The sequence below is a fragment of the Micromys minutus genome, assembly GCF_963924665.1.
Source record: "Micromys minutus genome assembly, chromosome: 6".
NCBI classification, from domain to species: domain Eukaryota; kingdom Metazoa; phylum Chordata; class Mammalia; order Rodentia; family Muridae; genus Micromys; species Micromys minutus.
The window spans coordinates 65146417-65169072 of NC_137975.1; the positions used below are offsets into that span (position 1 = coordinate 65146417).

General features: G+C 43.1%; 1 protein-coding gene across 1 annotated transcript in view; it reads right to left on the reverse strand.

Moving 5' to 3' along the window:
- MTR (5-methyltetrahydrofolate-homocysteine methyltransferase) overlaps positions 1 to 22656 on the reverse strand; it is a 67656-nt gene that overhangs the window by 1456 nt on the left and 43544 nt on the right. The window contains exons 23-31 of the mRNA XM_080918300.1: positions 13997 to 14064; positions 13415 to 13535; positions 10849 to 10930; positions 9638 to 9736; positions 8476 to 8551; positions 5939 to 6094; positions 4577 to 4773; positions 1347 to 1547; positions 464 to 656 (exon numbers count right to left, since the gene is read on the reverse strand). Of these exons, the coding sequence (XP_080774426.1) occupies positions 464 to 656; positions 1347 to 1547; positions 4577 to 4773; positions 5939 to 6094; positions 8476 to 8551; positions 9638 to 9736; positions 10849 to 10930; positions 13415 to 13535; positions 13997 to 14064 (1193 nt within the window). The remainder of the gene's footprint in view (positions 1 to 463; positions 657 to 1346; positions 1548 to 4576; positions 4774 to 5938; positions 6095 to 8475; positions 8552 to 9637; positions 9737 to 10848; positions 10931 to 13414; positions 13536 to 13996; positions 14065 to 22656) is intronic.

Consider the following 22656-nt stretch of genomic DNA (forward strand, 5'->3'; position numbering starts at 1 on the left):
ACTCACAAAGGCTGAGTACGATCTAGAGATCTCCAGCTAGCTTAGAGGAAATGGGACCCACACTGAAACGCTGCGACTCTCAGGGTGGTCCCTGCAGACCCAGATCCAGTGCTACTCACGTTTCCTTCCTCTGATTTGGATTCAACTTCACCAGCTTGGACAGCTAACTTTGACTAAATCCATTGGGTCTGTGATTCAACCCGAGTCCTCTCAACTACACAAGCCAAGCAGTAGGGATGGGACAGTACGTAGACAACGCACAGCTTCAGAACAATGACGGCTCTACCCTGAACAGGGACAGAGCCTATTGTCTCAAGAGAGCACAGGTCAACTGAGACTCAGCCCAGGGAGAATGTACAGGGAATGTCTGCAGATGATCTAAGTTCTTCCACTTTACAAAAACTTTGACTGCCTATGTCTTTGGTAACTGCACAGCTCTCGGTGAGCAAGGACACCCACACACCTGTGGCCTGCTCGATGTTGGCCAGTCTCCACATGGTGAGCTTCTCCGTATGGTCAGGCTGACTGGGGTAACCAGGAGCTGGACGGATGCCCTCATACCGGAGTTTGCGCAAGTCCGTGACCCTCAGCTGCTCACTCCCACAGTAAGCCCAGAGTTCTCTGCGAACTCTCTCATGGAGCTCCTCTGCAAAGGCCTGCGAACACAGAAGAGAGAGGTGCACAGCCAGTAAGAAACAACCTGTGGCCTCTAGCCCTGCATCACGGTAGCACAGAGCTGCTTTCCAAACCTGGCCACAGTAAGGAAAAACTCTGCACTTTCCTTAGGGGCTCAGTCTGACTTCTGAGCTATCGTACTTAGCAATCTGAGAATTCCAGGCTATTTTCCTGAAGTCAACGGGACCACAGCTTCACCAGAAGAGTACTACGACCACAGAGCTATATTCTCCATGGCCCATTGGGAAGAATGGGGACAGGACCTCCCACAGCCTGGGCTGCCCCACCCCCCATGCAGCAAGATAACTCTACAAAAGTTGCCAACACTAGAGAGGACTCTGAAGAAGAAATGTGACTTTAATTCTGGGGTTATCAATAAATGATGTATCACAATAATTAAAGGAAGACTAATTCAGAGGTAAGGTCAAGACTCTAAGGAGCAACAACCAACTAATACAATAATGAAGGTTTCTCTTTGCTCAAAAGATGAGACATGAGTGGCATTTGGAAGACACAGGATTTTAAAACGTAAGTCACAGTAAGTAAGGCCAGCAGCATCTAGCTCAAGTAAAGTGACAGAGAGTCTAATGGCTGCTAGGTTTTCTGACACGGTCATGGGAGCTCCAACATCTAGACTCTGCCTCAGCACCCAGTACCCACCAGCGCCTTACCTCTGCCAGCCTGTCCCCCAGCGCCTTCACCATGATGCTGCTGTAGTCATCACCATCGTCCTCATAGGCCTTACTCAGCTCTTCAACCCCAAAGCAGGCAACCGCAAACAGACCCAAGTAGTCACAGACACCAGAATGTAGAGGAGCAATGAAGTCTGAGAGGCAGTGGTAGGGGTCTGTGCTGGAAGAGTCCTTCTCAGCCTTAAAATCCAAGCATCAAGCAGAGAAGCCATTAGCAAGGCTGTGGCACCAGCAAACAGTGAAAACTGATAAGTCTCAGGACACAGGGCTGTGTGCCTGCTGTACCCGGCTCTACCCAGCACTCGGAACAATGCTGCCACGCAGTGAGTATATGATAAAGACTTGCTGAATAAACAAGATGCTATGGCTGGAGTGCGTTCATACACTAAACCCCAATTGGTCAACACAGCCATGTGGGGCACAAGGATCTGCAGTGTCTGAGGTGGAGGCTTCATGATGTAACTGACATCTTTCTCTGAGGATGGGCAGGCTCTCACTAGAGTTCACCCCTTTTCCTCACTGCTTCTCCCCTCTCTGACTTCTGCCATGTTACAAAGCAGCACGTGGTTCTCAATAGATGTGGCTGCCTGATCTTGGACATCTTAACATCCAGAACAATGAACCAAAACAGTTTTCTTTAAAAAGCTCCAGTCTTTTTTTTTTTTTTTTTGTCTAATATATCAACATTTATGCGTACCACATATCTGGCTTTGCGTATATCTTCTTACCTCATACAAGACCAAGACAAGGCACGGAGAATAAAACCCATGACGCCAGAGATGAGGAGATTCAGCCCTAAAGCTTAAGTTTCTTGATCACTTCTCTACAGAACCCAGTCATGTTTAAATCTTGAAAATTGCTTCCAAAATTAAAGGCAAGTTATAAAACACACAGAGTCTACGAAGGGTGACTGCACACCTGTAGGGCCCAGTACTTAGTGCCCCGGATACATTTCAATGACAACATTTTTAACAGGTTACACGAAGTATTTCAAAGCATATCTTTACTTACAGTCAAGGAAATAGGAAACCCTTTTCCATGACCATAAGCTAGTAAGAAATTTTCACAATTTTTCATTATGGGTACAGAAAAGTAAAGAGGCATTATGAAAGCTCCAGTCCTAATTCCACTATACTGCATTTCACTCTACAACAGAAAACAGACTAAGACACAAATGAAATGAGATTTTTTAAAAAATATATGACATGATGTAGCATAAGTAATCAGGAAACATGACCATTTATACCCTGACCAAACACTGGTGAATAGCTGCAGGCACTGTTTTCAATTCAGAGCACGTTTGAAACAAGCCTGATAAAGGCACAGCCTTCAGTGTGCACCGACAGATGACGGTAACAAGCTGCTGTCTTCTCTTCTGTGGTTTTATTCTCGGCTGGTATCTGAGCCTTCCCTGCTATGAAGCCAACAAATAAGACCTTTTACGTATCACAGTCAATCAGAAGTTAATAGCTGATAACTAGTGTTTCCTAAATACTTTGTTGTCCTTTATAGGGTACTAATTTAGCTCTCAGCAATCCCATGAAAAGTAATCCACAAGCTCCACTTCACAGGCAAGAAATCTGAGACATACAGTTTGACCCCAGAGGCTCAGCCAGTGACAGGATCCAGGACTGACACCAATGTCCCACCAGTTCCTAGAGACAAGTGTTCCTAGACACATGCCACTGCTCTAGACTCATCAATTAACCATATAGCCCACCCAGAATCTTCTATGCCATTTGACATACATGAGGGCAAATGTAGCCTGACCCTGGGCAGAGAATGAGCAAGTGGCTGCAGGTCAGAATACAGATAAACACACACAGAACTGTCCCAGAGCTCAGGGACAGAGGTGAATGGAGAGTCCATTTTCCAGTGGTACTCTATTGTTATTCTGTGATCTAAAAAAGTAGAATAAAATAAAAGAGCAAGAGAGGGACACAAAGCTACTCTGCAGCACAAGACAGGCCACTGGTCCCACTGTGCCTTAGAAGAGATGGCAATTAGAGCTACTCTGAACAAAAGGCTAGAGTAATGAGGTGCTCAGCTACAATTTTTCAGTGCCTATCCAAGCACGCAATGTGTGTCCATGGTCCAATTTCCCTCTCTAGGGACTACTAAAAGGGTGAACTGAGAACCCATTGTAGTAAATGCCCTTAATACAGCATGTCCAGACTTCCCTAACACAACCGTATTTATTTCACTCCAAAAGTGAAAGCCAGCAGAAGAAAACCCAGGACTGGAAGATTAAAGAATGGGCCCAGCAGAGGTTTCTGGCCTTAGCTACCAGTCAAAGGAAAGCTCTGGATTCCCTAGCCAGGGCCAGAGCTCAGCACTGGAACTGCCTGCTCTGTCCTGTGGCGTCTGCACCGGAGCACACAGAGCAAAGCTTTCATTGTTCTCACAGAAGTCCTTATGGTATTAAGGCCCAAATTTAAGAATTCCATCTGATGTTACTGCTAAAACCCTGTCATTAGGAACTGCATTATGATGAAAGGCAAGTAATTTACCAATTGTAAATTACTAAAAAACGGTAGCAAAACTAAAAAAAAGTACAAATTACTACAAATTATTCAATTCTAGCTTCACGTCTCGACTGAGACAATTGTGTGTGTAGCAGCTAAAGTCCTCTCGTGGTGCCTGCATTTTTAAAGGTGAGGCAAAAAACAAACAAGCAAAGAAAAACAAAGACAACAAAACCCAGAAGCTGTGAACTTCAGAGACTGGTTACAAAGGGAGAAGAGCCCGGTGCGCTAGGTGCGCTTGCCTCTGCATACAAAGCTCACTGGGTGCCCGGCTCCCCTCTGCCCATGTTCTTTCCTCCGTAAACAGACACGCACTGCCTGACAGCAGCGCTGAGCAACACTCACACCATGGCTGCCTCACTCCCGCTCTAGTGGGTATCCGTTCCCACCAGACTTCCCTTTGAGACAGTCAGCCAGATATCAGCCTTGAACAGCATACTCAGATGAAGAGCAACTGTTGGGGCTGAAAGACGGAGAGTGTGAGTGACAGCTGGGCTAGCTCTAGTCTGTCTGCAGTCACCACAGTGAGCCCCACACCTATGATGGTGTCTCCTCTGCATCCTCACAGCTGCCTCAGACTCGGGCCTATGGAGGGCTGTTCGGATAAAATGGTACAGATAAATAAAAGGCTCAGGTTTCCTGAAAGTCAAAGCCTTGTACCCACTGTCCACACACACGGCATACCTGCTGCCTCAGTCCATAGAAGGTGGCTATGGGCTCGGCGGCCTGGGGCACCACCCCCTCTGCGTATAGGTGGATGTCATCTTGAACACTCTGTGCTGGCCAGAATCCAACCACGCCCCTGGCCTGGAGCTTCTTCTGCCTAATCAGCATGCTCAGCATATTCTGTGCATCATCGTATACCTTTCTGGCTTCTTCACCTATTAAAAATATGTAGTCCACATATGACTATATTCCACATACGACCCCAGTAACTTCCCAGTGATATTTGGAGACCAGACAGGGCGAACAGGGATGTGTGGCCCAAATCCTCTTACACAGTGTTGATGCTGCACCTAGGTTTCAGCACCTGCAATGGTAGGCAGCATCCTACCCGGTGTCCTACCAGCCCTGGGACACCCTCCTTCAGTTCCCATTGGCTCTCAGTGGGCAACACTGTGCTGCTCTACCTGTGTGATGTGCGGTCCTACAGTCCCTTCACGGCTGGCCTGTGGTGGCACAAAGACAGTACAGCAGGAAGCCCCTTGCCCGGCCCTCCAACTTGCCGTAAGTACTCAGTCTCAGCACCCATCTCCAGGCCAGCAGAGGCTGACGAGCGTCTGGTTTCCGGGCTCTCTCCACTGAACCTCATGGTTCCCCTGCTCTGCTCTGGCCTCCATGCTGTGATACCACGTCTCTGGGTCTTGGGTGGGGATGAGCTACCCATGACAACTGAGGGGAGCAACTGACTGACTTATCCACTTCTCTACTTTACCACAGCAAGTCTCCCGCCTTCCTTTGAGTGATCTGGGTACAAAGAAATCTGCAATTCTCCACATGGGCACTTGTGTCCAAAGCTTCTCACTCTCCTTCTGTTTGAAATATCCTTTTTTTCTGGTTCTTATCCCTAGACCCAGCCTCGACAATCCAATGGAATCTTCAATGACATTCCAGTATCACCACCTCCAGGAAGCCTACTCTCCTCTCCTGTCGGAATCTAGCCCCTCTTCTGATGTGAGTGGGACCCCAGGCTGAGCCCACAGCAAGAGTCCAGCATCAGCCCAGCACAAACCTAGGCTCCGCTGTAGCAAGTCAGGTACTAAATCATAGGCTACTGCCTTTTTTGTTTGCCTCTCTGCCAAGCAGAAACCAGCGTGTAACTGATGTCAGTAAGTACATTTATTTAAAGAATATGTTAATAAAAGACCAAATTTACCTGACATAATAAGGGCAAGCAAACAATGAACTGTTCGTGTGAAAGTTGAGTGGGTGCGCAATATAGAAGCTGCTATATCCTGTACAAACTAAACGCTTAGTGTCCTCTCAAACCACTCTCAAGAGTCACAATACCACATCCTGAACACCAGGAAGGAAGGACTTACTAACCTACTGTTTTGTCATTAAATATCTTGGGAAATCCTCGATTCGGGTACTTGCCCCGGAGCTGCCAGACATCAAAGAAAGGCTTCCAGTCAATGTACTCCACCAGCTTTAGCAGGTTGTAGTCCTCAAAGACCTGGGTCCCAATAAACGTTGGCTTCACTAGAGGAAAGAGACGCAGCCGTCAAGGGCAGGGCAGCTGGGAGAGCCCTCACACTGACACACTGAGGTGGCCTTCCCTGCTCCCCTCTCTGCAGCTCACTCCCACACCTGCTTCCCTCCTGTCACCCGTAGGAGTTGTCTTACCAAGAGCAGAACTTTAAATTACTGGGGAGAAGGAATTTTCCCATGCAGCTGACTGTCAGCTGGAAACTTCCCTCAGCCCCTCTAGTCCCACCTTGTCCCTGAGTATACAGAGTGTTAGAGACCACTGCAGGAGAACTGGTGAAGGACACTACTTAAATGAGGGCTACAAACATGAACCAACAGCCTTGCCTGCATAGTCTCATTCCATTCTCCCTCCCTCCCTCCCTCCCTCCCTCCCTCCCTCCCTCTCTCTCTCTCTCTCACACACACACACACACCTGTCACTACGAATAAATGCCTGATTTTTTAAAAAAGGAAGTCATAAGTTATTTCTTAGATTGGGTAATGGAAATAAAGGGGTGTTCAGAATTTGTCCTTTATATCCAAGTCTGAAACATCATAGCATATATGATTCTGGGACCTCTATAAGCAGACTGTACTCCAGCCATTTCAGGACACAATGCCACATGGGTACTGGGCCAGAGGCCAAGTTACCAGTGCTACTGCCAACTCCGAGTGCCCGTGTCTCCCTGTGACTAGGCTGAGGACTGGCTGTTCCACTGTTAGCAGCTGCTCTGAAGAACACCGGCCTCTCAGGAGCAAGGGGAGAGCGGAGGAGCTCTTCACTGGAATCTCTGCCTTCCTGTACCAAAACGCTTCTTCCCCATCTGTTCTGCCATCTTAATATGACCTAGGACTGCCCCTCTTTTTAACCAGCATCTTACAGCTTTGTTTGTTAACAAAGTCTGTATAGTCCACTTTGGAGGGAAACTGAAGAGATGCATACACTGACATCCCAGACCAAAGAGGCCTCTTGTTAGAGGCAGGCATCGACCTGCTGCTGGGAAGTTGCTGAGGGCAGGGCTACTTCTGATCAAGCTTCATGCCCAGAATCCTAGAGTTGCTTCAGGCTCTGCTTCCCAAGGCCTAGAGAGAAAGCTCTCCTTTCTTACAGATTTTACTTCCTACAGCATCCTGAAGACAACTGGGATAGCCTCAAAACAGAAGTTCACACCTTGGGACCCTGTATCCCTTAGGCAGTAGGGTAGACAGAGCCTGGTGATGCATCATACGGGTGAAAAAAGGAACCCACAAAGTATCTCCACTACCAGGCGTCACAGCCCTCCTCAGGATCATTTCTAGCAAAATATACTTTGGATTCACAACTTGCCCGATGCCTCTAGACCAGTTTTTAGACTAAAAGATAAAGTGAATAAAGAACCACGGCATGGACTCCGCTATAGTGATTTCTAGTTCTTCGAAGGTTTTCACTTTAGTATCTAATTTTACCCTTTCAATATTTCCATAATGTAATCCCCCTTCACACATCAGAGCTTGTCAAATGCAGAAGACAGACACACAAGGTCACACACAGTGAGTCAGAGCCAGGAGCCAAGTAGGGATAAGCACTTGGGCCTCCAGCTCCCAATCTGGGCACTCTCTCCACTAAACCACACTGAACCCAGCAGGAATGAAATTAGCACTGAGCACACCTACATTTCCAATTTAATCTCTCAACTCTGCTGAGCATGTGCAGAACACAGATGTCAGGAGCACTGGAAGCTCATCTCAGACATTGCCTTGAAAATACGGATTCCGCGAACAGAGCCCCCTTTCACCCTGTCTTGGTTTTGCATTTGTATCTCATGTCTCTCTGAGCCTGTCAAAACATCTTACGGTATTATTCCCTTGTGAACACCTATGTGAGTTAAGAGAAGTAGCTAGAAATAAAACGGGAAGAAACCACGTAACAGAAATTAAAAGGGAACCATCCAGAGACACAACAAGAAAGTGAAAAGGGATCCAGCTTTGCTGCAGAGGTTTTCAAGACCTGTAAGTGCCAAGCTATTTCATACTTCAGACATTCCAAGTCAGCCGTCTGCCCTGCACGCAACCAAGGTCACTTGAGGAGGCCTGCGAGGAGGCCCGCTCAAGCACAGCACAGGCTACAGAAGATAACCCAACAACAGAAGTCTGAAATCATTCCAGTCACTCCCTGAAATTCCAGTTTCTTCAGTTAAAATGGACACAATACCCAAAGGACTCAGCAAGCTACGGTGAGTTCATCCCACAACAGTGTGTGGCACTTAATAGGCCTTCCTGTCTACTTTCTTTTCCATCATTCTTACACACAACACAGAATTTCTTGCTGCAGGTTCCTTTGTAGTCAACTGCTGCAAACAAATCCTAGACACTGTCACGTCATCACACTGCTTTGTCCAGCAGCAGACACAGACCTGGGTGACGTTCAGACAGCCAGTCAATGTGGAAACCATGTTTTCTGGCTTGACTTAGGGGCAAGTATTTTCTCTCCTGTTGAAGAAAATAGTTAGTCAGAATCTCTTAGCTTTTCTATCTCTACAATGAAAGCATAACCAAGAAAGCCAATATAACAGTTTTTGCAAACAAGACAAATAATCAAATAAACAAAACCAAACCCTTTCTAAGGAAAACCCCTATCCTTTCCCATCTACTATGGCTTCACAGTGCCACTGGAATAGGAGGCAGTAAACAGTGTCACACGTTTACTAGCTTCACCTTGTGGTTCTAAGTCTGACCCTACAGCCCTGGCTGGCTCTTTCAGGACACGAGTGGTCTTGGAGTTAGCTGCCCCATCCTAACTACCCTGAGGACCAGACCAGGGTAGGCCCGAGGAGCTGTCAGCTGTAGGCAAATGAAAGGAGAGTGGGAAGAAGGCATCAGCAGCATCTGGGCCGCTGGCCATTCATCTATGTTCCTAGCAACTCTTCTAATGCCCCACACATAGATGTAAGGCAGACCACCATGACTTCAAGGGGTAATTATGGAGTTCCTGAAGCCTAGAAGGGACCATTCCTGGCACATTATTCTGAATGGCAGAAAAGCCTGGAGCAGTAAGGAGAGGAGAGGTTTATGAGTGCCTGGTTAATGCTCTATTTTCTTCCATTTTCCCCTCAAGAACGAGTCTGAGAATACCATTTTGGAATGATCTAGCTCATATTTTGGGGATGTCAATAAGTTCATGCTTTACTCTTTCTCATAAGCCTGACGTCTGGCACAGAGCCTAACACCTACTGAGGACTCAGAATGTTTGGCTCAATACAGAAGAAAAAAAAAAAAAAAAAAAACAAAAATCAAGTGTTTTGAGACATAGTCTTGGTATGTAGCCCAAGCTGGCTTCAAACTCATGATCCTCTTGCCCCTTTCTAAGTGTTGGGATTATAAGTAAATAGGTCCATACCCTACTTAAAATTTATTAGAACAGCCAAAATCAAATCAACAACAAACCCAATCAGAAATTAGGTACCAAAGAACTCAGATCTGAACTAGGAAAAAGACCTCTCTCAAAGGACTTCTCAAAACAGTCAATAAAGCCCATGAAAAAACCACAGATAACTGTGATCTGCTTTTATCACCTACTTTGAGAGACTCATAGTGGTCCTGTCTGATATCTTCATATTCTTCCAGTATTTCCTCAAAGTAGTCATCTTTCAGATTTTCATCTAACAGCTGAGAACACTGAAATGAAGATAAAGTTCAACAACCATGAGGCAGCAAAGGAAGATACACACCACTGAGGCCAGGGAGGTGGGTCAGCAGACAAAGATGCTTGCTGCCAGGGTTGACGACCTCACTTTAACCCCTAGGACCCGGGGTAGAAGAGAACTAGTTCCTGCAAGCTGTCTCTGACCTCCATACACAGTGTAACACTGTGCTACCGTGACCACCCTCACTCCCCCACCCCACCCCAGAGGAACCTCATGATACTCTCAACTCGGTATAACAGTGATGACTCCACAGAAAGAAACACACGGGTCTGAACTCAGAAGCTGTGGTCACTGTCATCAGTCTGCATGGTGTTCCTAGAGCCTCCCAGATTAACAGGTCCCTCAGTGGATCTCTTCTCCTTCAGAAAGCTGTTGTTGTCCAATCATACTTTCACTGAAGCCTACAAGTGTGACTGAGGCCAGAAGGGGCTGCTTAGCTCTTTTCTGTCTTACACTGAGTTTCTAGGTGAATAACTTGGAAACCGAAGGACCATGTGGTCTCTCAGATGTCTCCCAGCCTATTATTATTCAGCAAACACATGAGAATGACAATCAGGATTTACTAGAGGACAAGAGAAAGACACCTGGGAAAGGGTTTTGTTAAGTTCATTAAGAAACTACCTATTACTCTGGGTTTTGAATATCTGTTGACTGTTCTGATTTCTGGGCTAATCAGCTGGCCCTACCAATTTCTTATAACCAGAACAAAGTCATTTTAGAAATCCTGCATTCCAGTTAATTCTAGCAATAGTCAAGGAAATCTCCATCTTCTCACACTTGTAAATTAAAGGCGTCTGTCAACCTGGTCAGATGTCCAAGTGCAAGGCATCTTGGTGCCATCCTTCAGCGGCTGCTCCCTTCTGCCAGCATCCCTGAAAGCACACGCTATGCTAACAGGGCTTCCTTCCAGCAAGGCAAACACTGCCGCAGCACACCATGAACTCCAGCCTTCTCTTTCACATTTCTTTAGTAAAACTGGCCAAAACGAAATGGATCTAGGGTGATAGATACTTTAGCTCTTAATGCTTTCTTTGTTCTCTCTTTGCGGCACATTTAAAATAAAAGGAAGGCTCCCACACTTACCACCACCACACTCTTGGATGCATCTAGGACATGGATTACAGGCGCACTGTATCGTGGTGCTATTTTAACTGCTGTGTGGGTTCTGAAAATAAGGGTCAAGAAGAAAAGCATATCCATCAGTGCTGACAGCTCCTTGCTCAGACAACTCCTGTTCAGAGCCATTAGAGATAATATGTTTCTACAGTATTTCCAAGAGAGACTTCAAGGTACTTACAAGCACTGCACTTTAAATTTCCCTTATAAACTAAGAATGACTTTTCCCATCCTGAGATGGAAAAATGGGGTGAAATCATATGAATTGATAGGCCTAGATTCCAAGGAAGTCTGACAAAATGAGAAAGGTTTGTTCTAGTCATCTGCCAACAAGGGATTCCCAGCCCAGGCCTGCTTGGGTCCCTGGCAGTCACCACACCCTATGTTCATCAAGGTCAAGGTTCTTCCTGCAAGTGAGCTGGGAGACCAGCCAGCACCCTAGGGAAGCAGGGACCAGGCATAAGACACAGGACACAGATTTGACCACTGCCTCCTCTTTGAGAGAGATAGCTATACCACTGGCCTCAACCTTACCTTCTAATTGTAAAAAAAAAAAAACTCCAGACATGAAATTCAACAAAAAATAAAATAGAAAGAGGCTAGGGATATATCTGAACAGTATAACTCTTGCTATAGTGTAGAAGGTTCAATCAATCTCTAGTATCACAAAAGTGAATCAATTAATTAAAGCACAGAAGTAACACAGTATTTCATACTAACATTTGCTCAGCCCCAAGTTTCTACTGCCAAACTTTAACATACAGATACTAGGAAGAACAACCTTTAATTTTTATATATCACATTAAACATTTTAAGAGGTACTTAGAGCAATAGTGTAGGCCATGTATAGGCAATTTCATTAAAAAACATACAGAATCAAAGTGAGATCTGGAAGCACACACAGCCTCCCCCAGTGAAGATGACAGGCAGATGGCTTACAGAAGCTCCCGCCATGTTTCCTGCTGTTTGCTTCTCCCAACTCAGGTATTTTCATATTCTCTACCCCAGCCAAAGTATGTTATCTTTTACTTCATATCTCGGCCTAGTCGAGAATTCAAGTATTTTTATGTAAATTATGCATGGCTAGTGCTTTAACATGTCTAGTGAGATGGCTCCTCCCCCAGTGAATGTGCTCACTGTACAACCCCGACAACCTAAATTCAACCCCAGGAACCTAAAGGCACCTGCTGCCAAGCATGGTACATAAATTCAATCCTTTGCACCACAAAGTGAAACACTTGCTCCCCAAACTGTCTGACCTCTACATGTATACCATGACACAGGCATACTCAGGAAAACCAACTCCACAAGGTTGTCTTCTGATTCCCCACCCCTTTTTAAAAAGCAAGGAGGAAAAAAAGTGAAGATGGAGAAATCAAGATGAAATCAAAAGTAAGAATAGCACCTAAAATTCTAAGTATGGAAAGCTTATGATCAGTATAAACAGAAAGATAAAATTACTTACCTACTTCTAAGCAATTAAACTTAAACACACACACACGGGGGCGGGGGGGATGGAGGGAGAGAGAGAGAACTTTCTCTACAGTACAGCAACTTAAAAAAAAAGCAATTGCAAAACCCACTTTGTAGTAATTGGCTATACATTAGTTAAATTTAACAGCTGACTTTCAGAATATATACCCTTGTGAAGTTCTCCCCATAACAAGGCCAGATTTCCTTTTGTGATACCACATGACCCATACTGCAGACAGAATAACAATTGGTTTTCTCTTCCATAAATACGGATTTAAAAGGGACACTTCAAGAATATTCCCACCCATCTCTGACCCTAACCTTCACTGAATGGTCATACCTGTACTCAAATGTCTCAGAAACACAGGTCTGGTTCATGCTACTACTGGAAAAGTCATATTGTATTACTCTCAGAAATCTGTATCCTGAAACCATGCAAATCCTGAACTGTCATCTGGCAAAAGGAAGAATTATGCCTTCCTGAACCCTCAATTACCTGAGAAGCAACCAGGGTCTCAGGAGGGCTTTTTTCGTTTGTCTGATGTCTCTACTAATAAAAAGGACCACATAACAAATTTCTGATCTTAATGAAGCAAACTAAGATATAAAAATATTTTAATCATGAATCTAAGGTCCCAGATACACAGCTCCTAATATAGAGATTTCCTATATTACATAATCACAACTTTTTAAAGTCTTTTCTTTGACAACAATCCATAGGTCCTCTTGCCACTTTCCAAAGTAAGCAGAAGACCAAGTTAATTTCATAAAGCCCAAGTTACTGACCAAGCCTAGTGGTCCAGACTGATCAGAGAACTGCAAATTCAAGGCAACTTAGTGCGACTCTGTCTCAAAGTAAAAAAGAAAAGAATTTAAATAATGAATGGGCTGGGTAGAGATCTTGACTAGCAAGCACAAGGCCCTATGTATAGATTTTAGCACCAAAAGAAAACAAAATCAAATCCTCTCAAAAGGGAAAACAACAAATCTCACCACTGTCTTAAAACACTGGCATGTAAGAGAATTTAACGTGAGCACAAAGCTGTTCATGCTGACTTACCTTGAAGTGGTTGCTCCTCCTATCAACAACGGAATCTTTATAGCCAACCTCTCCATTTCCTTGGCAACAAAAATCATTTCATCCAAGGAAGGAGTGATGAGTCCTGACAAGCCGATTATATCTATTGTCAAAAGAGGAAGACAACTGGCCAGTGAGAATGAAAGAGAGAGAAAATGAAGACACTTTTCAAAATTCTGTACTGATGATCAGAAAACCTAGCATGTCAATTTCTAATTCTAGGAATTAGTAAAAAAAAGTATAACTTAAGTGTGTAGTAACATATTTGTAACACACGTAGGAAGCCATACAATAAAAATCATCCCTGGGTCATAATTATCTCAGGCTTGACCATAAGAACAACTATACAACTGTTTTCCTCTAAGAAGCCGGCCCACTCCACTGCTAGAGCTAAGAGGAGGCCCAAAGATGCTCACACACCTTCTTCAAGCCCTAACTGCCTGCACTGGAGCCTGCTGCTTGATGTCCCTCAGACCCCACGAGAGCTGGGTTTTCCCACTCCCCGATACATACTCTCATGAGAGTGATGCTGAATGGTATGCCCAGAGGACTGTGGCACAGTACCTGCTTTGTGGTCCAGAGCAGCTTGAAGTATCTTATCACAGGGAGTCATGACTCCTAAATCAATAACTCTGAGGCAAGAAATGAGATGTGAGAAAATTAACAAGAGCCCATGAGAGACAAAGCTGAACTAAACATTTTAATTTCAGCCACCAAATGCTGCTTTCATGTAAAGTGAAACCACACTATCAAAGGTCATCCTTTGTTTTTTTTTTTTTAAAGGAGAATAATATTCTATTGTATGAATATACTACACGATACATTTTAGATTTGAACTCTCCATCCAAAGCCCAGTGTTCTGAAGGCTTGTTTTCCAGGATGGCATTTTTATTTACTGTTATACTTATGTTCTGAAGCAGAACCCTCTTTTTCACAGGTATTATGAGCTTTTACCTGACATTTTTCATCATGATGTACTGTGCTGGCAACAGATGCAACTAGGGGCTGAAATTTCTAAAATTATGAGCCAAAATAAACCTTTCTTACAGAGACAGAGCTGAACCCACTGCATTCCTACCCAGTTCACCTACAGACACTGGGTGGTTTCCACTATGCCTTGATTGCTGAGTGGCACTGGAAACCCTCACCTCGATTCTGCCTCACAAGCACTACTCACTCCTCCAGATCCATGTTAATGAAAAAGGATATCGGATAAAGCAAAATAGCATCACTCAGTTAAGTGGCAACAGAGTTGGGAAATTAATCAGAAACTAACACAAAATCTACTACCTTAACTATTCAGCTCAAAAAAAAAAAAAAGTGCTGGTGGGAGGCAGTAGGGAGGGTGGACGGGAAGAAATTAGACCTGCACACACAGAGCAGCTGCTGGGCAGAAGGAAGGGAGAGTGACTCAGAGACATCACCAAGAGACGTCAGCAAGGCTCAACTAGAAAGATGCACATGGGTGGGCACACACAAGTCGGAGAGCAATCGCTGAGACAAAGCAGGGAACAGGACCTAGAGAAATGGTTCAGCAGTTAAAAAGCCCTTGCTACTCTTGCAGAGGATAATAGTTCAAATACCAGCACCATAATGTGACTCAAAACCCCTACAACTTCCAGGAAATGTAATGTCCTCTTCTGGTCTCCAAGGTCAGCCAAACATATAAAAGTAAAATATTTCAGAGAGGTACGTATCCTAAAACTTGTAGAAATGAGAAACATTTTGGAGATGCTGTACCTATGTTATGCTCAGAGAGTTCCCATTACATATTTTTTAACTTAACTTTATCATATTTGTTAAATAATTAAAAAATTGAAGCACATTTTTTCATATTTGTCAATGTACTTGGCTGGTTTTGTGTCAACTTGACACAAGCTGGAGTTATCACAGAGAAAGGAGCCTCAGTTGAGGAAATGCCTCCATGAGATCCAGCTGTAAGACATTTTCTCAATTAGTGATCAAGGGGGGAGGGTCCAGCCCATTGTGGGTGGTGCCATCCCTGGGCTGGTAGACCTGGGTTCTATAAGAAAGCAAGCTGAGCAAGCCAGGGGAAAGCAAGCCAGTAAGTAACATCCCTCCATGGCCTCTGCATCAGCTCCTGCTTCCTGACCTGCTTGGGTTCCAGTCCTGACTTCCTTTGGTGATGGACAGCGATATGAAGTGTAAGCTGAATAAACCCTTTCTTAGTCATGATATTTTGTGCAGGAATAGAAACCCCGACTAAGACAGTCAATAATTTTTAAAGGAAAAAAAAAAAAAAAAACCTGACAGGTGTGAGGGTTGATCCCAGAGCTCAAAAAGCTAAGGCAAAAGGATTGCCACGAACTGGAAGCCAGCCTGTGTCTGGCCGGCTGTGGGATCCTGCCTCAGTAACGGCCCTGTCGTAAATAAACACCTAGAATGTAACTGCAATTGCCAACAGTGAGTGCTGAACACCACGGTGGGAGGTGGCTTGCTCCTCACTCTTACTGCATGCCCTCTTATACAGATGGGCGTGTCACTTCTTCCCAATGTTCCCTTCTACAAGGAGTTTGTTCTGTTTTTGAATTAACTAACATTATGGAACCCACAAGAAAGAGTGAGACAATTTCAAGCTGACAAAAAGTACACTGGGCTCTGTCAGTATTAACCATAGCAAACAGATGCTATGGTGACAGATAGTCTCGTGTGTTACTTTATTTTTTAACATACTGAAGAAAATCTGCTAACTAAAGATCTTTTGTTTAAGATGACTAAGCATATACTGCTGAATATAAAAGCAGGCAAAAGAGCAAATAGCTTTTAAGCCAAGACAAAAAAGGTATGCACCTCAAAGCTGATCCTTTACATCACTATATTAAGTTTTTGACATTTTTGTTGTGGGCCTAGCCTTGAAGGCTGAACCATCCCTCCAGCCCTGCATGTGTTCTTAAGTGTGATTGAAAATCATCAGAACAGCTTTTGCTGTTCTTCATGCTTCATCATGTTGCTTTCAGGTATAACTTACATACATGAGAAAAATCTAGGTGATTGCTGTGGTTAAGCAGAAATGGAAAGAAGGTGGGAAAGCACACTACACACCAAAGCAGCAGAGGGGCTTCTCCGAACTCAGGGTCAAGGGCCACCATCACCACAATGGAACCCACACTTTTCAACTGAGCCCAATCTCAGAGATTGTGATTTCACTGACAGACAGGATCCTGGCAGCTCCCAGACTACACCCTAAAAAAAGTCCTTGTAGACTAGGGCAAGGACTATGAGCTATCCTGATAAGAGAAGTCATTGCAGAGGTTAAATGGAGGGGTAAGATTCATTCTAATCAAACAGATTCACTTTGAACCAGGAAAGTTCAGGGGAAAAGCAGAGACTGACTAGGTTGCTACACAAACCCAGACATCAAACAGCAATGGTCGGGCCTGTAAGCAGTCAAGGTGAAGAGCCAGTCATATCCTGCAAACACTGTAAGAGGAACGACACCCAGGGGGTTGGTAAGAGTGTTTTGAAACAGGGGTGAATTGGGGCAATTAATGATGATGGCAACTAATTCTATTTTCAAAATATTAGTTTGCAGTGTCAGTATAAATGGAGCCCGTTAAGCACTTACACGAGCATGTATGTCTGAAGCCTATGAAGAGAGACCCACATGAAGACACTGAAGTGTTACCAAGGGTAGATTATACAGAGTAAGACACTGGATGGTGTGGTTGATGGGCCTAACTAGAGGGGGATTCCTGTGCCTGTAGCACTAATGCCTTCAGACAACTCCCTAGAAATGCAGGACCTGAGACCAAACCTTCCCTTCTCCACACGTGAGTCTCAAGATGCCCAATGAGAAGGGACAGGAAAGGCAAAGAAGCATCATTCTAAACAGAAAAGAAGCCCAAGGGCTTAGCCTGGGGGGTTACGTCTTTGAGGATGCTTAGGAAAGGAACCAGAAGAAAGGTGACAGGCAGTGGTGGGTAAGACAGACTAGGAACAGTGAACAAGGGAAACAACGACCACCTGCAACTTTTATTTTCAATCTGTGCCAAGATTTTAATGAAAAATACAATAAATTAAATCCAGATGAAGAAATGGGTCAGTGAGTAGAAGTGCTGGCTGTTGTGAGTTTTGGTCTTAGGACCCAAATGGTAGCTTACAACTATCTCTGACTCCAGTTCTAGGGAATTTGATGCCCTCCTCTTCTGTTTTCAGTCATTGCATGCATGTGGTGCACTTATTTTTTTTTCTTTTAATTGGATATATTTTATTTACATTTCAAATGTTCACACCTTTCCCAGATTCCCCTTCATTTCCCCATCCCATTCCCCTCACCCTGCTTCTATGAGGGTGTTCACCTACCAACCCACCCCTTCCCACCTCCCCACCCTGACATTCCCCTACACTGGGCATCGAGCCTTGGCAGAACCAAGGGTTTCTCCTCCCACTGATGCCCAACAAGGCCATCCTCTGCTATGTGTACTGCTGGAGCCATGGGTACGTCCACGTCTACTCTTTGGATAATGGGAGCTCTGGTTGGTTGGTACTGTTGTTCTTTTTTTTTTTTTTTAATTTATTTATTTATTTATTTATTTGGGTACTGTTGTTCTTAATGGGGTTACAAACCCCTTCAATTCCTTCAATTCTCTAATTCCTCCATTAAGGACCCCGTTCTCAGTCCAATGGTTGGCTGCAAGCATCTGCCTCTGTATTTGTCATGCTCTGGAAGAGCCTCTCAGATGACAGCTATATTAGGCTACTGCCAGCATACACTTCTTGGCATCATTAATGTTGTCTGGGTTTGGCAGCTGTATATGGGCTGGATCCCTAAGTGGGGCAGTCTCTGGATCACCTTTCCTTCAATCTCTGCTCAAAACTTTGTCTCCATATTTCCTCCTGAGAATATTTTTGTTCCCTTTCTAAGGACTGAAGCATCCGCACTTTGGTCATTCTTATTCTTCAGCATCTGGTCTGTGAATTGTATCTTGAGTATTCTGAGCTTTTGGGCTAAGATCCATTTATCAGTGAGTGCATACCATGGAGGTTTTTTTGTGATTGGCTTACCTAAGGATGATATTTTCTAGATCCATCCATTTGCTTAAGAATTTCATGAACTCATTGTTTTTAGTAGCTGAGTAGTGCTCCATTGTGTAAATGAACCACATTTTCTGTATCCATTCCTCAGAAGTTCTTTTATTGTTGAGAATAGTTTTTGCTATCCTGTTTGTTTGTTTGTTTATTCTTTGTTATTCCAAATGAATTTTCAAATTGCTCTTTCTTACTCTATAAAAAAAATTGAGTTGGAATTTTGATGGGGATTGCATTGAATCTGTAGATTGCTTTTGGTAAGATGGTCATTGTTTCTATATTAATCCTGCCAATCTATGAGCATGAGAGATCTTTCCATCCTCTAAGATCTTCTTCAATTTCTTTCTTCAGAGACTTGAAATTCTTGTCATAAAAATCTTTCACTTGCTTTGATAGTCACACCAAGGTATTTTTGTATTATTTGGGACTATTGTGAAGGGTGTCTTTTTCCTAATTTCTTTCTAAACCTATTTATCTTTTGAATAGAAGAAGGCTACTGAAGTTGTTTATCAGCTGTAGGAGTTCTGTGGTGGAATTTTTGGAGTTACTTCTTCCATTCCAATTTCTATCTCTTTGACCTCCTTTTGTTGTCTGATTGTTCTGTCCAGGCCTTCAATTGCTATACTGAATAGGTAGAAAGAGAGTGGGCTTCCCTGTCTAGTTCCTAATTTTAATGGGACTGCTTCAAGTTACTCTCCATTTAGTTTGATGTTGGCTACCAGTTTCCTGTATGTTTAGGTATGGGCCTTGAATTCCTGATCTTTCCAAGACTTTATCATGAAGGGACATTGAACCTTGTCAAATGCTTTCTCAGCATCTAAGAAATGATCATGGGGTACATCCCTGGGATGAAGCCTACTTGATCATGATGAATGATGTGTTCTTAGATTCAGTTTGCAAGAATTTTATTGAGTATTTTTGCATTGCTATTCATAAGGGAAATTGGTCTGAATTTTTCTTTGTTACATCTTTGTGTGGTTTAGGTATAAGCATAATTGAGCTTCACAGAAGGAATTGAGTAGCATTCCTTCTGTTTCTATTTTGTGGAGAGTACTGGCATTAGGTCTGCTATGAAGGTCTGCTAAAATTCTGCACTAAACCCATCTAGTCCTGGGATTGGGGGGGGGGGGGATGAGAGACTTTTGATGACTGCTTACATTTCTTTAGGGGTGACAGGACCATTTAGATGGTTTATCTGATTCTGTTTTAACTTTCGTACCTGGTATCTGTCTAGAAAATCGTTCATTTCATCCAGATTTTCCAGTTTTGTTGAGTATGGGTTCTTAGTAGGATCTGATGATTTTCTGACTTCCCTCAGTTTCTGTTATGTCTCTCTTTTCACTTCTGATTTTGATTATTTGAATACTGTCTCTGTGCCCTCTGGTTGGTCTGGCTAAGGCTTTATCAATCTTGTTGATTTTCTCAAAGAACCAACTCCTGGTACTGTTGATTCTTTGTATAGTTCTTTTTGTTTCTACTTGATTGATTTCAGCCCTGAGTTTATTTCCTGCTGTCTACTCCTCTTGAATGCATTTGCTTTTTTGTTCTAGAGTTTTCAGGTGTGCTGTCAAGCTGTCAGTGTATGCTCTCTCCAGTTTATTTTTGGAGGCAATCGGAGCTAGGAGTTTTCCTCTTATCGCGGCTTTCATTGTGTCCCATAGGTTTAAGTATGTTGTGCCTTCCTTTTCATTAAATTCTAAAATGTTTTTAATTTCTTTATTTCTTCCTTGACCAAGTTATCATTGTGTAGAACATTGTTCAGCTTCCATGTGTATGTGGGCTTTTTGTTGTTGTTATTAAAGACCAGTCTTAGTCCGTTGAGATAGATAGGATGCATGGGATTATTTCTATCTCATTGTATCTCTTGAGGCCCATGTGACAGACCATATTGTCAATTTTAGAGAAAGTACCACTAGATGTTGAGAAGGTATAGTCTTTTGTTTTAGAATGAAATGTTCTATAGGTATCTGTTAAATCCACTTGGTTCATAACTTCTGTTAGTTTCACTGTCTCTGTTTAGTTTCTGTTTCCATGATCTGTCCATGATGAGCGTGAAGTATTGAAGTCTCCCACTACTATTGTGTGAGGTGCAAGGTGTGCTTTGAGCTTAAGTAAGGTTACTTTTATCAATATAGGTGTCCTTGCATTTGGAGCACAGATTCAGAATTGAGAGTTCATCTTGATAGATTTTTACCTTTGTTGAGTATGAAGTGTCCTTTCTTATCTTTTTTAATAACTTCTGGTTGAAAGTCAATTTTATTCAATATTAGAATAACTACTCCAGGTTGTTTCTTGGGACCATTTGCTTGGGAAAAAAAAATCCCAGCCTTTTACTCTGAAGTAGTGTGTATCTTTGTTACTTAGGTGTGTTTCTTGTATGAAGCAAAATGTTGTGTCCTCCTTACATATCCAGTCTGTTAGTCTATGTCTTTTTATTGGGGAATTGAGTCCATTGATGTTGAGAGATATTAGAAACCAATGATTGTTATTTCCTGGCATTTTTGTTGTTAGAGGTGGAATTATGTTCGTGTGTCTGTTTTCTTTCAGGTTAGTTGAAAGATTATTTTCTTGCTTTTCCTAGGGTGTAATTTCCTTCTTTGTGTTAGTTTTCCAGTTATTATCCTTTGTAGGCCTGGATTTGTGGGAACATAGAGTATAAATTTGCTTTTGTCATGGACTATCTTTGTTTCTCCATCTATGTTGGGAGTTTTGCTGGATATAGTAGCCTGTGCAGGTATTTGTATTCTCTTAGAATCTGTATGACATTTGTCCAGGATTTTCTAGCTTGTGTAGTCTTTATTGAGAAATCTGGTGTGATTCTTATAGGTCTACCTTTATGGGTTACTTGACCTTTTAACCTTACTGCTTTTAATATTCTTTCTTTGCTTTGTGCATTTGGTGTTTTCACTATTATGTGACAAGAGCAATTTCTTTTTTGTTCCAATCTATTTGGAGTTCTGTCGGTTTCTTCTATGTTTATGGGCTTCTCTTTCGTTAGGTTAGGGAAGTTTTCTTCTATAATTTTGTTGAAGAACATTTACTGGTCCTTTAAGTTGGGAATCTTCACTCTCTTCTATGACTATTATCCTCAAGTTTAATCTTCTCATTATGTCCTGAATTTCCTGGATGTTTTGGATTAGGACTTTTTGCATTTTCTTTGACTGTTTTGTCAATGTTTTCTATGGTATCTTCTGCTCCTGAGATTCTCTCTTCTATCTCTTATATTTTCTATCTCCAGGGTTGTCTCCCTTTGTGATTTCATTATTGTTTCTATTTCCATTTTTAGATCCTGGATTGCTTTGTTCAATTATGCCACCTGTTTTGTTGATTTTTAAGTTTCCTCTTTAAGGGCTTCTACTTGTTTACCTGTGTTGTCTTGTATTTCTTAAAGGGAGTTATTCATGACCTTTTTAAAGGCCTCTAATATCATCACGAGTTGTGATTTTAAATCAGAATCTTGCTTTTCCGATGTGTTGGAGTATCCAGGACTTGTGGCGCAGGCCCACCTGCAACTTCTTAACCTGCTTTCAATAAGCCCTGCTGGAAAATGACTGAAATATTTATAATTTCCTACATGTACTCAAGTTTAGGGCTTCACAAAGGCAGACACTTTCAGTCTTAAGTACCAGTCTAGCTGCCCCCACAGCACATACTTGAGAAACAGAAGCTCTGAGTTAGAGTCCTGCGTGACAAGTGGTACAGCTGATGCATTTTCAATGTGCCACAGACACCATCAAAACCAAACAACTAGAAGCATCTCAGGTGACACTAGAGCTACACTTTGAAAATAAAATAGTATTATCAGCTAGATATAGAGAAGAAAAACCAAAACAGATCCTAAATCATGATGCTTCAGGGCCATGACCGGCTAAAATTCACAAGATTCCATTCCCTCATCATTCTCTCTCACTTCTACTTGCCTATGCCCCCCACTCACCCTCATCCTTTGACAACCCTTGTTTACTTTAAGTGGGGAAGACCCCATGTCTCAAGTTCAAGGTCACACAGTAAGACCCTATGTGGAAAAAGAAAATAGGGAAAAGAAGGTTGTGAAAAGTATTAATTAATGTTACAATGTTCTTCCCAAGTGTTCAGAACACTCTAAGAGCTGGTACGATGGCTCTGTGTGAAAAGGTATTTGCCACCAAGCCTGACATCTTGAGTTGAATCTCTGC